At 44.9% G+C, this 15,249-nt stretch overlaps 1 protein-coding gene across 3 annotated transcripts in view; it reads right to left on the bottom strand.

The window, feature by feature from the left end:
- Positions 1–7,087: 7,087 nt before the first annotated feature.
- Positions 7,088–15,249, bottom strand: part of MCOLN3 (mucolipin TRP cation channel 3) — a 37,019-nt gene continuing 28,857 nt past the window's right edge. For 2 of the 3 annotated variants that reach the window (XM_040407927.1, XM_040407925.1), the window contains exons 10-14: positions 12,376–12,477; positions 10,393–10,515; positions 10,107–10,313; positions 9,146–9,276; positions 7,088–8,191 (exon numbers count right to left, since the gene is read on the bottom strand). In XM_040407927.1, the coding sequence (XP_040263861.1) occupies positions 8,188–8,191; positions 9,146–9,276; positions 10,107–10,313; positions 10,393–10,515; positions 12,376–12,477 (567 nt within the window). In that variant the 3' untranslated portion in view covers positions 7,088–8,187. Of the gene's footprint in view, positions 8,192–9,141; positions 9,277–10,106; positions 10,314–10,392; positions 10,516–12,375; positions 12,478–15,249 lie in introns of those variants that run through there. The other variant, XM_040407926.1, reaches the window with a different exon arrangement.

The following is a 15,249-nucleotide window of genomic DNA, read 5'->3' as shown; positions in this document are numbered from 1 at the left end:
AATGTTTTAGAGCATCAGCTGTACAGCATGCACTCGCATTTAATGTTTTAGAGCGTCATTTGAACAGCATGCACTCGCATATAATGTTTTCGAGCGTCAGCTGAACAGCATGCATTAGCACATAATGTTTTAGACCGTCAGCTCACCAGCAGGCACTCGCATATAATGTTTTAGAGCGTCAGCTCAGCAGCAGGCCCTCGCCCCTCATGTTTTGTAAGGTCAGATCAGCAAGCCCTTGCTCCAAATGTTTTTGAGGGTCACCAGCAGGCCATCAATCATAATTTTCCAAGGCTGTGTATGATGCCCTCCTTCATGTGTAATAAAGGGTGTATTGGAGTGCCGGTTCCTTGTAATTTTTGGCAGCCCTTTCACTTAGTGTATAGACTTTATGAGTGTAGGAGCCCCACTACCTGAACAATTGTACCACAATGTGAATGAGGCCCTCCTTTATGTGATATACAGGTTGTATCAGAGTGCCTCTTGCTTGTAATTTTTTGCTGCACTTGCACTTTATATACAATTGAATATACAGGAAAGAATGTTTCCTAACAATTTTTCCTGTAAAAGGAAGGGTGCCTGGTTGTCTCCCATTGACTTCGATTATACTCGAGTGCGGGGTCGAGCACACGAATATAGCAATGTGTTCGGGCCGAACACCCAAATACTTAGGTGCTCGATCATCACTAGTAATGTCATTATTTGTAATCCAAATGAGGTAATAGAGTCATTTGTAATCCTCATGAGACAGCAAAGTCATTTGTAATCCATATGGGTATAAGTATAGCAGCACAGGTCATGAGAACCTTTTTGGCAAAGGGGGCTCCCAAATAACCTGAAAAGGGGGGGAAAAGGAATGATGCGTAACCGTACGCAACTTGGATTTAGCTGATAATTGGGGGGAGTCCTAACTAACATGGCCATCCGGGTGAGGGCAAAAACAAGGGCAAACTGAAAAGTAAAAACAGATAAAATGCCCACAGGCCCTCACCCTTTAGGTCCAGTCCACAAAGTGGCTCCCAGAAGTCACTGGTTCTTTAGATGAAGATGATGCTGAAAGAGGCTCCTTAGAGGAAGGACCTCAGATCCTCCTCACTGCTAGAGCTGCTGGAGAGTTGAATGAGAGGTCTGTCCGGCCTCTGGACATGAAGAGCTCTCTACCAGTGTTTTCATCCAGGAGGAAACTACTGCCTCGCTGGACCAAGAACCACACCACTGAGCCCTTTCTTCGCTCCAGGAGAGGATCTCGAGGCTGTGGCCTGTCCCACACTTGGATGGCCCAATCTTCTAACACCCGCTTGTATTACCACATGTTTCTAGCGTGGGCCGTCACCTCTTTAGGCACGGTAGGGTTCAGGCCTTCAAAGGAGCCATGCTTCCTGGGCGGCGGAGTGGTAACTCCTGCCGCCTCTGCTGCGCCAGCCGGCACGGGAAAAGCTCCGGAACCCCGGCTTGGGTCCGGACAATCTGGGATGACCGTACCTCGGGCTAGGTACCACACGATTTTGGCAGTTCATCGCCGCAGCACATGTTATTCCAATCTGGCTTCAGGAGCGCCATCTTGCTCTTTCCTTCACTGGCCATGACGACTGGTGAAGAAGGAGGGGCTTCAGGGGAGGAGCTGCCACTTCCTCTCCTTGCGCTGTAATATCGCTCCCTGTGGGCAGGGCTAGACTTTCCCCCAGATAGGAGCGTTCCTTTCCTTTTCCGCTCTAACTGGACAAGAAGATGATGCATAGACTAGGCGCGTTGTCCAGTCTTGATTGAATGCATACACTGCCGTTGGACAATCCCTTGGGTTGAGAGAAAAAAATGTAGTCACTTGGCGGTTTACTCGTGATGCAAATAGATCTATTGATGGTCTCCCCCCCTCTTGTGTATTAACATCTGGAAAATTTCCGGGCATAATCTCCATTCCCCCGGATCTAGAGCATGACGGCTCAGATAATCGGCTTTTATGTTTAGTGAACCTTTTAAGTGGACTGCTGATATAGATGTTATTTTTTCCTCTGCCCACGAAAATATTTTGTTCGACAGATCCTGGAGTGGACGATGTCTTGCCCCCCCTTGATGTTGAATGAATGACACTGCTGTTGAGTTGTCTGAGTAAACTTGGACGTGATGGTTTGATGAGAGATGCTGCGTTTCTTTTAGAGCCTCCCAAATTGCTCGCAATTCCCTGAAATTCGAGGATTGCTGTCGTATGGAAACTGTCCATTTCCCCTGGTAAGTTTCGTTCTGAGTTACAGCTCCCCAGCCCCGAAGGCTGGCATCTGTTGTAATTACAAAAGGACGATCCTGATTCCAGAATACCCCGTTTTTTAAGTTGTTGTTTTTGAGCCACCAATTAAGGGAATTTGAGATCTGCTTGTCTATCGTTGCTTGAGATCTGTTCCATCTGGATAAGATGAGTTTTTGTAGGGGTCTTAGATGAAATTGAGCCCACGATACTGCCGGGATACATGAAGAAATGCTGCCTAGAACTTTCATTGCTGTTCGAATGGAGCAGAATTTTCTCTTTTTGAATTCCTTTAATAGGATTTGTAGCTTTTTTATTTTCGCAGGTGGCAGGAATGATCTTTGAAATATCGAGTCCAAGGATATCCCTAGGAATATTTTTTGACTGCTTGGAGATAGGTCTGATTTTTCCCAGTTGATGATCCATCCCAGGGACTAGAGATGGTTCAGAACTGTTTGAATGTGGCTTGATAATAGAACCTTGTTGTCTGCAACAATCAGAAGGTCGTCTAAGTATGGGATGACGTTGATTGCTTGCTGCCTTAGGTCCGCCATGATTTTCGTGAATATTCTTGGTGCTGCAGAAATCCCAAAGGGGAGACACGTAAACTGGTAATGTTGGATCTGACCTTTTCATCGGATTGCGAATCTCAGGAATTTCCTCGATTCCCTGTGTATCTGGATGTGATAGTACGCATCTCTTAAATCGATCGAGGCCATTGCGGCGTCTTTTTTTATTAGTTTTACCGCCGATCTTAGAGTCTCCATTTTAAACCTTTGATACGTGACGTATTTGTTCAATGGTTTTAAGTTTATTATGACCCGTGATTTCCCATTTGGCTTTTTTACTATAAATAAATGGGAATAATGGCCCTGTTCTAATGGATTTGCCGGAACAGGTTCTATAGCGGCTAAGCTTAGTAAATCTCTTATGTCTTTTTTTTTTTTTTTTAAGGTACATAGCTGAGAGGGGAGAAGGTTGGTGATGACAAATTTTTGTGGAGGGGAAGAGTCTAACTCTATCCTGTAACCCTCTTTTATAATGTTTAGTACCCATGTGTTTGATGTTACCTGCTCCCATGTTTTTAGAAAGGAGCTGAGTCTCCCCCCTACCTGTCTGGCGTCATTGTTTGGGGTTAGTAGAGGAGGGTTCTCCTCTGTTGAGGTTAAATAGAAAATTCCTTCCTTTTCCCCCTTTTGCGTAACTCCATCTCCCGGTTTTCCCTCGGTTTTCACGAAAATTCTGTCTTTTCGACCTATAATTTTCTTCTGGGAAACCTTTCTTTTTATTCGTGGCGACATCTAAAAAGAAGGGAGATAAGTTTGTTTTTGGAGGACATATCCCCAGACCAAGCCTTAAGCCACAAAGCTCGCCTTGCCGTGTTGGATAAGACGTACGGGCTGAGAGCTTCACGGATTCTGCCGCTGCGTCAGCTAAAAAACTAGTAGCCATCTTTAACAGGGGAATACTCTCAAGAATCTGATCTCGAGGTGTTTTATTGACCAGGTGAATTTCAAGTTGTTCTAACCATAGATTCAAGGTCCTGGCTACGCATGTGGAAGCTACCCCAGGTTTAAGAAGGGCCGCTGTGGCCTCCCAGGTTTTCCTTAGAAGGCTTTCAGCCTTCCTGTCTATGGGATCCTTAAGTTGTGCCGAATCCTCAAAGGGTAGGGCAGTATCTTTTAACCTTTGCCACAGGTGCATCCACTCTGGGGATAGTTTCCCAATCTGTGCAATCTTCCAAACTAAAGGGATATCACCTCTTGATCCCTCTGGGAATAAAAGAACCTCTGTCTGTTTTTTCCCATTCTGATTTAATTAATTTTTGCACATTATCTGGTACCGGGAATACAGAATTTCTTCTTTCCCCCAACCCGCCAAATATTTCCTCCTGTGCCGTCTTGTTATTTTTTTTATTTTTTTTTGGCACCTCCATTTGTATCGTAGCTCTGATAGCTTTTATGAGTTCCTCAATGTCGTCTGGATTGAATAAATATCTTTTATATTCATTATCTTCATCCGAAGATGCGTACGGTTTTAGTATAGACTCAGATTCTGAGCCTTCTAACACATCAGAGTCTGAGTCTGAAACCGGATTGCGAGTATCGCGAATGCCTTGGGGAGGGATCCTAGTGGGAGCTGGGTCTCTAGATGCAAAAGCGGACTGGACCTCCTCCTTTACTAAAGTTCTGATATCTGCAAGAAAACTAGAGGATTCAGCTTTAACAATATTGGAAGTGCACTCCTTGCATAAGGGTTTAGACCCAGTACTGGGCAACCGTTTATAACATATTCCGCACTTTCTTGTTTTCTTAGGAGCAGAAGCAGAATCCTTTTCTCCCTGGAAGTATAAGGGAGAGAAGGATCAGCTAACCAGGGAAAATGAATGAATACCATGTGCCTGAAGTCAGGCTACTCACGGTTCCTGGATTTGATGCAGGCTCGGCTCCAGAGCCCGGCGTAATGGGGGCACTCATGCTCGCTCCCCAATCGCCAAAGTCCCAGTGATAGCTCTCTGGGTGAGAGCAGGCGCTGATCGGACGCCTTTTTCCCTTCCAGGACCTGCGGCGCTTGATGATGACGTAACGACGTCCGGCTCCGCCCCCAGCATCTGACGTCATGCGCCAGCGGCCGGAGGGAACACATCTTAGTGCCGTTCCGGCCGCCATCTTCCTTTCCCCTCTGCATGAAATCACCCTGGACCGCCGCAGACGGGATCTTCGCAGGGAGCGCAACCGTTTGCGTCCGAGAACAGGCCATGAGAGGAGGAGGGAGAGCCGAACCTACGGACCCGACCTCGGCCTGAAACATGCAGGTGGGCCCGTATAGAGCCTCCATACACCTCTCGTGCTTCCTCTCCACTGGCGATGGAGGGAAGGGGTGGGGTTTTAAACCTCTCTGTGTTTTTTCCTGTCCTATCAGAGAAAGACAGTCTCAGGATGTGGTGTCATGGAGACGACTGGGGAAAGGAAGGTTCCACTCTAGGTACCTGTAGCTCTGCTATTTATGCTGCCACCTGCTGGTAAACCAGGCATATTACACGTGAACATAACAGTTACATAATAAGAAATATGAACACACATTTTGCAGGACCTAGAAATGAATACATAGGATGACACGTGGTTAACCATAGGAGACAGTAGCAATGTGCAGAAGTGGTAAAGCACCATTGAAATGAATGGTTCCGCATACGGTCCGCAAAAAAAACCCGGAACAGACACGGGAAGAAAATACGTTTGTGTGCATGAGCCCATATTGTGAGCCAAAACCAGTAGTGAAGTCTGCACACGGACGTCATCCGTATTTTTGGCGGATCCGTTTTTTGAGGAACGCAAAATACATACAGTTGTGTGCATGAGCCCTAATACTGTTGCAAAAAAAAAGTTCACACAGCAAAATCCACGGTGGAAAAATCTGTAGCATATTACTATCTGAAAACAGGTCGTTTTTGGTGGCAGATTTTGTGGGTGATCGGCAGGTTTTTACTAAAACCATTTTGGAGTGTGTGTGTCAATTTTTTGGGGGGGAGTTAAAGTATCAAAAAAATTGTGAATCTGCCATTTAGATTTTTTTTTATTTGCCATATGGGATAAATATTTTTATATTAAGTATTGGCATTTTGGGACGCAGTGATGCCTATGTTAATTTTTTTAATTGTGTATTCTTATTCTGGAGAAATGGTAGTGATTAGAATTATTTTTTGTTTTAAAAAAATATATATATTATTATTTTTAGGCCTCATAACATGCAACTGTCAGGGCACCTTCACACGCGGCAGATTTTGTGGCAGAAATATTTTGATAACCAAAGGGGTTTTCCCCGAATGGTGCAAAATAAAGAAATGACGGTATACTTACCTCATCTCCAGCGCCATTCTCTGTGCCGCCAATCTGGTCCTCCTGCCGCTGCATCTTTACAGACTGCAATGGCGACATGCAGTTATATATAAGGCACGTGACCGCAGGAGCCAATCACATGCATGTCATCATTGTGATGTCATAAATTTTTACGTATCTCAGACAATCCCTTTAATGGCGGTAGGGCATCAGAAACATTATCGTCGCAGTTGGTGTGGTTAAAAAAAAAAAATACATAAAAAAGCCAGCGTTTTGACCATAGTTTTCCAAGCAGGTTTTTACAGGTAAAACATTTACTTTATTTTTTCCCCCTTAGGGCCTGGTTCACACTTCCATGTCCGTTTCGCAACCGTGAAAAAAAAAAACAGTCCGTGTTTCATCCGTGAAGATGTCCGTGTGTCTGTTTTTTACCTTCCGTGTGTCATCCGTATTCCACAAACACTGCTTAGCTGAACATTTATTTCAAAAGCATCTCCTACCAGTGGTCAGTAAAAAACGCAGACCCAACACCGATGCCATCCATGTTGTGTCTGTGATTTTCACGAACCCATAGACTTCAATGGGCATGTTTGGCCCGAATCACAGACCAAAGTAATACATGTCTCAGTGATTTTTTTTCACTCACCGAGGGTCAGTAAAAAAAGTACTGATGTATGAACAGGCACATTAAAAACAATGGGTATGTGAAAACAGCACACATCAGTGAAAAATGGAAATGTGAACAAGGCCTTAGGCCTCATGCACACAACCATATTTTTCTTCCATGTGCTATCCGCATTTAGCACGATGGACAATTCATTTTTATGGGGCCATGCACACGTGCGTATTTTTTGTGGATCCACGTGGCCATTCCACAAATTATAGAACCTGTCCTGTTCTGTGGAATAGACACGGAAAATATCCGTATTTTGGATCTGATCCTCCTTTGTCCTTCATACACTTGTGTGTGTGAATATACTCTTAGCGTCTTAAAAAAATTAACATTACAAAGTAAAATGTGCCAAATGTGTACAGGTCATGCGCCAAATTTATTATGTGCTTTTCGACATTTTCTACACTTGGCTCGACAGTTCTGAAATTTCTGAAGAGAATGGGGCGTGATAACAGGAGTCCTAAACTGCGCCAAATTCAAGACGTGCACAATTTTTTAACATGAGGTGGTACGAGCAGGCCAAGTGTATGTCTAGCAAGTTGCACCAAATATCCTATGCCAAGTGCACCATTGTGATACACGTGGCGCCACGTTGCACTGCTTTGACTGACTTGCACTTTATGACATTACGGACAGATCCGGCACCGACTGATGATACATGATGATCCCCGTGAGCGCTCATTCCTGATGATTGGCCCCTGTAAAAGGGCCCATACTCCACCCAAACAGATTTGATTCTCAAGGACATAAAATTCTTCATATGGCGACCACTATTATCCGCGTTGCATCTGCATTTTTTGCCCTTTGACCTCATTAGATCCGTGATCCACATTTTGTGACCAAGTATAGAACGCGTTCTATATTTTTGCAGAACGGACATACGGATGAGGAAAGTACACAGATCATCCGTGTTCTTTCTGCATTTGTTTCTCTGTTCCGCAAAAAGGTAGAAAATGTCTGCAAAATGCAGACCACGGACCCACAGAAATCAATGGGTCTGCAAAAAATTTTTTTTTTAAATGTGGATGGCACACGGACCACATCTGTATTTTATGGATCCGCGATTTGAGGACCGCAAGACTGATACAGTCATGAGGATGAGGCCTGATGGAAACCATACTTATTGGGAAATATGTTCTGAAACCAAATCACAGAGGGATTGTATAAGGACCCTACATTTAGAGTCTATGTGCACTTTACACTGATATCAGCCATCTCAGGTCTGGGACAGGCTGACTGTAGCGTTCTTCACTGTCACCACTTCAGGAAATCCAGAAAAGTCCCTTCCTTTATCTCCACTTCTGAGAACCTCCGGAGGTATGTGAAAAGAAAGACAGTAGCAGCACTTCTTGTTAGGATGCACTTTAAGAGTTAGAGTTCCTTTAATAGATTTTTTTGTTTCTGTGCTTGTATCCAGTGACGCACTACGGTCCTCATCGATTCTACCTGTACAGAAAAAGCAAAAAGATACACAAATGAATATACAGTAGCCATGAGTTATTTAGGGGGTACTCCGAGATTAGAGTTATTTTCAGAAAGAGCGCCACTCCTGTGCATGGGCTGCGCCTGGTATTGCAGCTCATTTGCACACGATCACATCCGTTTTGTGGTCTGCAAATCGCGGATCTGCAAAATATGGATGCAGTCCGTGTGCCATCTGCATTTGCAGGCCCATCGTTTTCAATTTGTCCGCGGTCCGCAGCTGTACAGGAACACGCAGCAGACTGCACTTTCCTGAACATGGGGTCCACTGCACAAAAAGTGTACCGAATGCTATACAATGTTACAAATGTGACCCTGTGGGTTGGGGACGCCACTCCTTGGGCCTCCGTTAGAAGGGTTGGTTGTGAGTAGTGATGAGCGAGTGCATTTGTGCAAATCGAATCTGTTCAAAAATCAGCCGCGAAGTGCTGGCCCCCTGCTGCTCAAGAGACTCCCCCCCCCCCCCCCCCCTTCATTGACTGCACCAGGCATCTTGCCTGGTCCTGTCAATCTTGCGCCGTTGCTCCGAATGACGGCTCAAGCGCACAGGATCTGCTGCTGCTACCTGAGCAGTGCAGATGCCAACTGTGCATGCGCCGCTCCACTTCCAGGTGTGCCCAGAGGTGAGCGGCACATGCAGTCGGCATCTGCACTGCTCAGGTGGCAGCAGCAGCAGATCCTCTGCGCTTGAGCCGTGACTCGGAGCAACATTGATGGGGCCAGGTGAGATGTCCGTCCCTGTCCATCAAGGGGGAGAGGGGGAGTCTCTTTAGTAGCGAGGCCAGACAATCTCTGCTCAAGGAGGCTGATTTTTGAATAAATTTGATTCACTCATCACTAGTTTGAGCGTTCACTGATGGAAGCAACAAACTATCTTTTTTTTTTTCTACTATTTTTCCTTGTATAAGAAATCCTCACCGTTTACAGCAGCAGAACAGTGAAAGAGTGGTTTCCTCAGCGTCTCTGTAACGTCCAGACGTTGGTAAATCCCTACACTCTGACACAAACCTTCGAAGGTCGGACTCTGGAAAGCCGTCTTTTTGGTAATTCTATAGAAGAGGAAAATTTAAATGTTACACCTTTCAAGGAGTGAGGATAATGAAACATAACTGTATAATATACATAAATATGAGGTAGCATGAAAGGGACGAATGGGCACGGTGTAATACTTCATTTCCCCTATGGTGGCGCTGCAGGGAAACTGAACGCTATAGTAAATGGGGAAATTTATTAAGAAAATAATGAAATGTATCTGTATAGCACCACCTGCTGTTTCTTCTTTTTCTTATTTCTCTGACCACCTTAGTAACATTGCTGAGGTGGTCGCACATGCTCAGTCCCATCCTTAGCTGTATCTGCTGTTAGAATCTATGACAGTTAAAGGGAGTGAGCTGCTTCGAAAAGGACTTGCCCCTGAGCTGTGATAGGGAGTGAGCTGCAGCAAAAAGGACTCGCCCCTGAGCTGTGATAGGGAGTGAGCTGCAGCAAAAAGGACTCACCCCTGAGCTGCGATAGGGAGTGAGCTGCTTCGAAAAGGACTCACCCCTGAGCTGTGATAGGGAGTGAGCTGCAGCAAAAAGGACTCGCCCCTGAGCTGTGATAGGGAGTGAGCTGCTTTGAAAAGGACTCACCCCTGAGCTGTGATAGGGAGTGAGCTGCGGCAGAAAGGCCGTGCCCTTCTGAGAAAGCCACACCCCTGAGGTGCCAACCAGAACAATTGAACAAATCTCTGGATCCATGTGAGGTACAGTGCTGGTTATAGCTTTGTTAGGAAGAGGCTGTCATGTCCTATATGATGCCTGATATTCATTTTTTTTACATTAATTGTAGGATAAACCTTTTAACCATTACAAGCAAAGGAATGCAGAATGCCACCCACCTTGATGGTGTCATACGTGTCCGTTATGAGCGCAATGAACAAACTGAGGACCATATATATAAAGAGGCCGATGAAGGAGTACAGATACACCCTGCTGAACACCCAGACCAGAAAGCTTTTCTGCTGCATGATGGAAAACGTGGCGAACATGTCGTCTCCGTTAATTAGGGAGAAGAGGCATTCTGACACCATGTTCAGGGACCTGAACTGAAGCAGAAGAAAAAGCGCTCAGGTTAACAGAATTCTGGGTAAGGGATGGCCAAAGGCAGACCTGCTGGTAAATTACCTTGGTGTGGTAAGGTCCCAATACGATCCAGCCACAAAAACAATATCCTAGATATATGATGGCTGCACAGCAAGAAAACCGAATGACGTTCGGAAGCGCTAGCCTCAGCGTCAGGATCAGCATCTGTGGAACATAATGGGATTTAATGGTTTCCTAAACATATGACCTGACAACCACATACTAGCACTCAGAGGTGGAGCAGCATGGTGGCTCAGTGGTTAGGAATCTGTTCTCCCCTTCAATGCCCCCTTTCCTCTCACACAATAAAATCATACTGAAAGGTGAATTTAGATTTTAAATGGGGACAGGTACCGATGATAGTAGGTATACTGCGCTGCAGAATATGTCCGTGCTATATAAATAAAATAATAGATAATATAAAGAGCTCAAAGAGGTTGTCTCACCTCCACCATTGGTGGCTTTTCACTAGGATTTGCCACCAATGTCAGATAGCTGCGGGTTATACCTCTGGGACCCGCACCTATTTCTAGAACAGAGCGTCAAAGTGAACAGGAGCACACTGCGCATGCGCGGCTGCACTCCATTCATTTCTAGGGGAGTGCTGAAAATAGCCGAGAGGCGCACTTAGCTATTTTTGGAAGTCCCATAGAAATTAATGGATAGCACACAGCGTAGGCGTAGCCACCGCTCCATTCATTTCTATGGAGGTGCCGAAAATAACGGAGCCAAATGAATGGAGGGAGGCCGCGCATGTGTAACACCCCCGAGTGGTGTTGCCACTCCTACACCCTGCTACTGTCCTTAATGGTCTAACATAAAGTCATCTATGCATTATTTTTCAGGTCCTCTCCATAATGTGCATCTATAATAATGTTTGCAACTGCTTATAACATGTAATATGCCTGGTTCACCAGCAGGTGGCTGCAAACCCAGCAGAGTTGTAATTATGTAGAATGGAGCTAACCATTCCATTCTAACCCCCCCTCTGGAGAGAAGTGGGCGAGCCCTGTTTCCTGGAGGAAGGGTGGGGACCAGTTAGAACTGGTTCTAGTGCTAGTGGTAGTGTGTGTGCTGGTAGGGACTCCACGTTGGAACTCACCGGATTCTACTACATCCCTTGGCTGAACATAAGCCCAACCAAAGAGTGAAGCACAGCATCACAAAGAAAGCAAAGACACTAATTAAGTTTGTAAGGACAATAGAGTCAGATATACATACAGAGTTGAGTTTGCCTGCCTTTTAATGCTGAAGCCTGCTGGAACCAAGATAAAGCCTGAAATCTGCTTTGGAAAAACGTTTACTCAAGTAAAGCTGCCATTGAACTTCATCTCAAGGTCTGGACTCAAGTTCTTCCTTAATCCCTCAATTATTCCCTTTATTTATTGCTTTGCAGACAAAGCCTGGGGTCCAGCAGTATCCAGGTAGGAGCACCGTGACACACAAATAGACATTTTAGGCCGCAACATAATACTCAGCCTTTCCTACACCTGGGACACGTTATATAGGGGGAGGCGCCTATTGCACATGCGTGGTGCGCTCCTGTGCACTTTGGGAGCTCTGTCCTAGAGATACGTGCAGGTTCAAGAGTTGCCACCACGCAGAAGCCACCAATGAGGTGAGACAACCCCTTTAACCCCTTGCCAGCGCAGACAGTTTTGGCTTTTAGGATGCAGCTCCGTTCAATGGGAGCTGAGCTGCAGTACCCCAGCATGGCCACTATACTTTGAATGGAGCTGTGGTTCCCTCTCCATTCACAGTGCTAGTTCCAGCGATGGAGGTTGCAGAGAACAGCTGATCAGTGTGGGTGCAGGGTGTCTGACCTTGACCAATTGCATATTAAGGACCTATCCTGACCTATCAATATCAGGATCCTGGAAAACCCCTTTAAAAGTAATCCAAAGTATGTTTTCATCCAAGAGCAGACTTTGGGAGAGGGTTTACCAGCACCCGTAGACATTAAATTAATTGAAATATTTCCATTCGGAAATTTTGCTATAATCAAATGGAACAGTCAGTTCTTACATTGTATTTTTTGAAAAGTCCCAAGTATCGAAGGACACCGAGCCAGACGAACATGGTAGATGTTCCCAGAAGAATGCTGCAGACGTCATAGCTTGTCAGACTCTGTTGGAGATAGATGTACTCATCATGATTTTACATATACTTTACCAAATGTATACAGATTTCATTGGGCGCAAGCTGAGAAGAAAAATATGCTGTCGATTTTGCTGCAAATCTGTGGCAAAATCCGCTATGAGTTACACATGGATTTTGCAAATCAGCGCTTAAAATGCTCTGCCTCTCTGATTCCACCAGATGAAAGGCAGCTATTAATGTTCTACTTTAAAAAAAAAAAGCTTTGAGACATGACTTGGATAATAACTAAGCCAGCATCTCATCTGCAGACAGCTGTTTAGGGGTGATTGGCCCTCATCAGTGCAGAGCAGAGAGTACTAGCTTAACTGGGTGAGAGGCCTAGGTCAGGATTCGGGGGATACTATATTTCCTTACGGAGAGTGCCTGATTGCGTGAGGAGTCTTATTGGCCAGGCAATTCTCCTCTGGAATTTTTGGAAGAGGGTATGCAAATCAGCTGTTAGCAAGCTCTGCCCCTAATGCCCCCAGATGTAAGGCAGCTATCTTACAAGTCATTGTTTGACATTTTAAAACATGCTTTGAGACATGACTTGGGTAATAACTAAGCCAGCACCTCATCTGCAGACAGCTGTTTCATGGTGATTACCCCTCATCAGTGCAAAGCGGAGAGTACTGGCTTAAATGGGTGAGAGGCCTAGGTCCGGATTTGGGAGATACTACAGTATATCTCCTTACGGAGAGCATCTAATTGGCGTGAACTAAGAGGTGATTTGCATACCCTCTTCTCAGCATTGCCTGGCCTATAAGACTCCTCACGCCAATTAGGCACTCTCCATAAGGAGATATAATATCCTACGGACATGGATTTTAGCTGCAAAGGATGAAATTCACAGCTGACATGCTGCAGATTTAAAATCTGCCCCACAGGTCAATTTCTGCGCAAATTCCGTACTTTATTATAGCAGCATGTGGATGAGATTTGGTAACAAACTACGGAAATCCATCCACATAATCCGGAAGAAAAATCTGCAACGTATCAACTCCAAGCGAGGAAGCAGAGGGAGTGGAGTGTGACCGCAGGATCAGACCTCGCAGAGGCAACTACGGAAACACATAGGTCTGCACAGGCGCTGTAGACACAAATCAGCAAAATTGAATTTTTTTTTTTTTATCATTGTCATTTCAGTGATTACAGAGCAGATGGAAGGACAGCATTTTGGTAATGGACACTATGTACAGATGGATAACAACAGGCAAGAGGGCCAGTCATGCAGCGAATTGTGATGATAATGACAGTCATTAGCCTTAATCGGGTGACCGGTAAGTACATGCACAAGCTGTGCCGCCCACCTGAAACTACATCATACCACGGACAAACAGAGAAAAGAGGTTTTGCAATTTTAAAAGGACATTTTCATTTCTGCACGGTTTACCTACAGGAAAACTGGACTAGATGCACAGTGGTATCCAGTAGTATGTTTTGCTCCGTTCACAATAGCGTTATGAAGGTCATTAAGCGAGTTCTGTTTCACCGATTGAGGCTTCTTATACAGATGTAGCAAGCGCCAAAAATATAGATGGCGCACTATAAGAATATTAGAACCGTGCTCTATGCCAACGGTGGAGAACGTAGTCAAATGGAGCAGCGTGTCGTCTGTACAGATGATGCTTTCTGCATCAGTAGATGACTTTGTTCGAAGAGTTCTGTCTAATGACATCTAATCACACGTTCCAAAATTAGGCCCCATTCACATGACCATGTCCGTTTTGCGTACCGCAAACTGCAGATCCGCAAAGCATGGACAAAGGCTGTGTGCACGTCACAACGCGGTGCAGACCCACTTACAATCCACATTATCTTTGTGGTGCGTTCGTACGGTCTCGGAAAAAAGACACAGTCGTGTGCATGGGGCCTTGAAACGTGAAACCTAGGAGCAAACAGAAGCCACACCGTATTGTACCGCAGCATAGGGTAAGTAATTATACAGGGAGTGCAGAATTATTAGGCAAGTTGTATTTTTGAGGATTAATTTTATTATTGAACAACAACCATGTTCTCAATGAACCCAAAAAACTCATTAATATCAAAGCTGAATATTTTTGGAAGTAGTTTTTAGTTTGTTTTTAGTTTTAGCTATTTTAGGGGGATATCTGTGTTTGCAGGTGACTATTACTGTGCATAATTATTAGGCAACTTAACAAAAAACAAATATATACCCATTTCAATTATTTTTTTTTTACCAGTGAAACCAATATAACATCTCAACATTCACAAATATACATTTCTGACATTCAAAAACAAAACAAAAACAAATCAGTAACCAATATAGCCACCTTTCTTTGCAAGGACACTCAAAAGCCTGCCATCGATGGATTCTGTCAGTGTTTTGATCTGTTCACCATCAACATTGCGTGCAGCAGCAACCACAGCCTCCCAGACACTGTTCAGAGAGGTGTACTGTTTTCCCTCCTTGTAAATCTCACATTTGATGATGGACCACAGGTTCTCAATGGGGTTCAGATCAGGTGAACAAGGAGGCCATGTCATTAGATTTTCTTCTTTTATACCCTTTCTTGCCAGCCACGCTGTGGAGTACTTGGACGCGTGTGATGGAGCATTGTCCTGCATGAAAATCATGTTTTTCTTGAAGGATGCAGACTTCTTCCTGTACCACTGCTTGAAGAAGGTGTCTTCCAGAAACTGGCAGTAGGACTGGGAGTTGAGCTTGACTCCATCCTCAACCCGAAAAGGCCCCACAAGCTCATTGTAACGGACCGTTTCAGCAGACAAGGGGTTAAA

Source organism: Bufo bufo, chromosome 9 (assembly GCF_905171765.1).
Source record: "Bufo bufo chromosome 9, aBufBuf1.1, whole genome shotgun sequence".
Lineage (NCBI taxonomy): Eukaryota > Metazoa > Chordata > Amphibia > Anura > Bufonidae > Bufo > Bufo bufo.
Note: the sequence above shows the minus strand (reverse complement) of the source record. Positions and strands in the feature narration are given on the sequence as shown.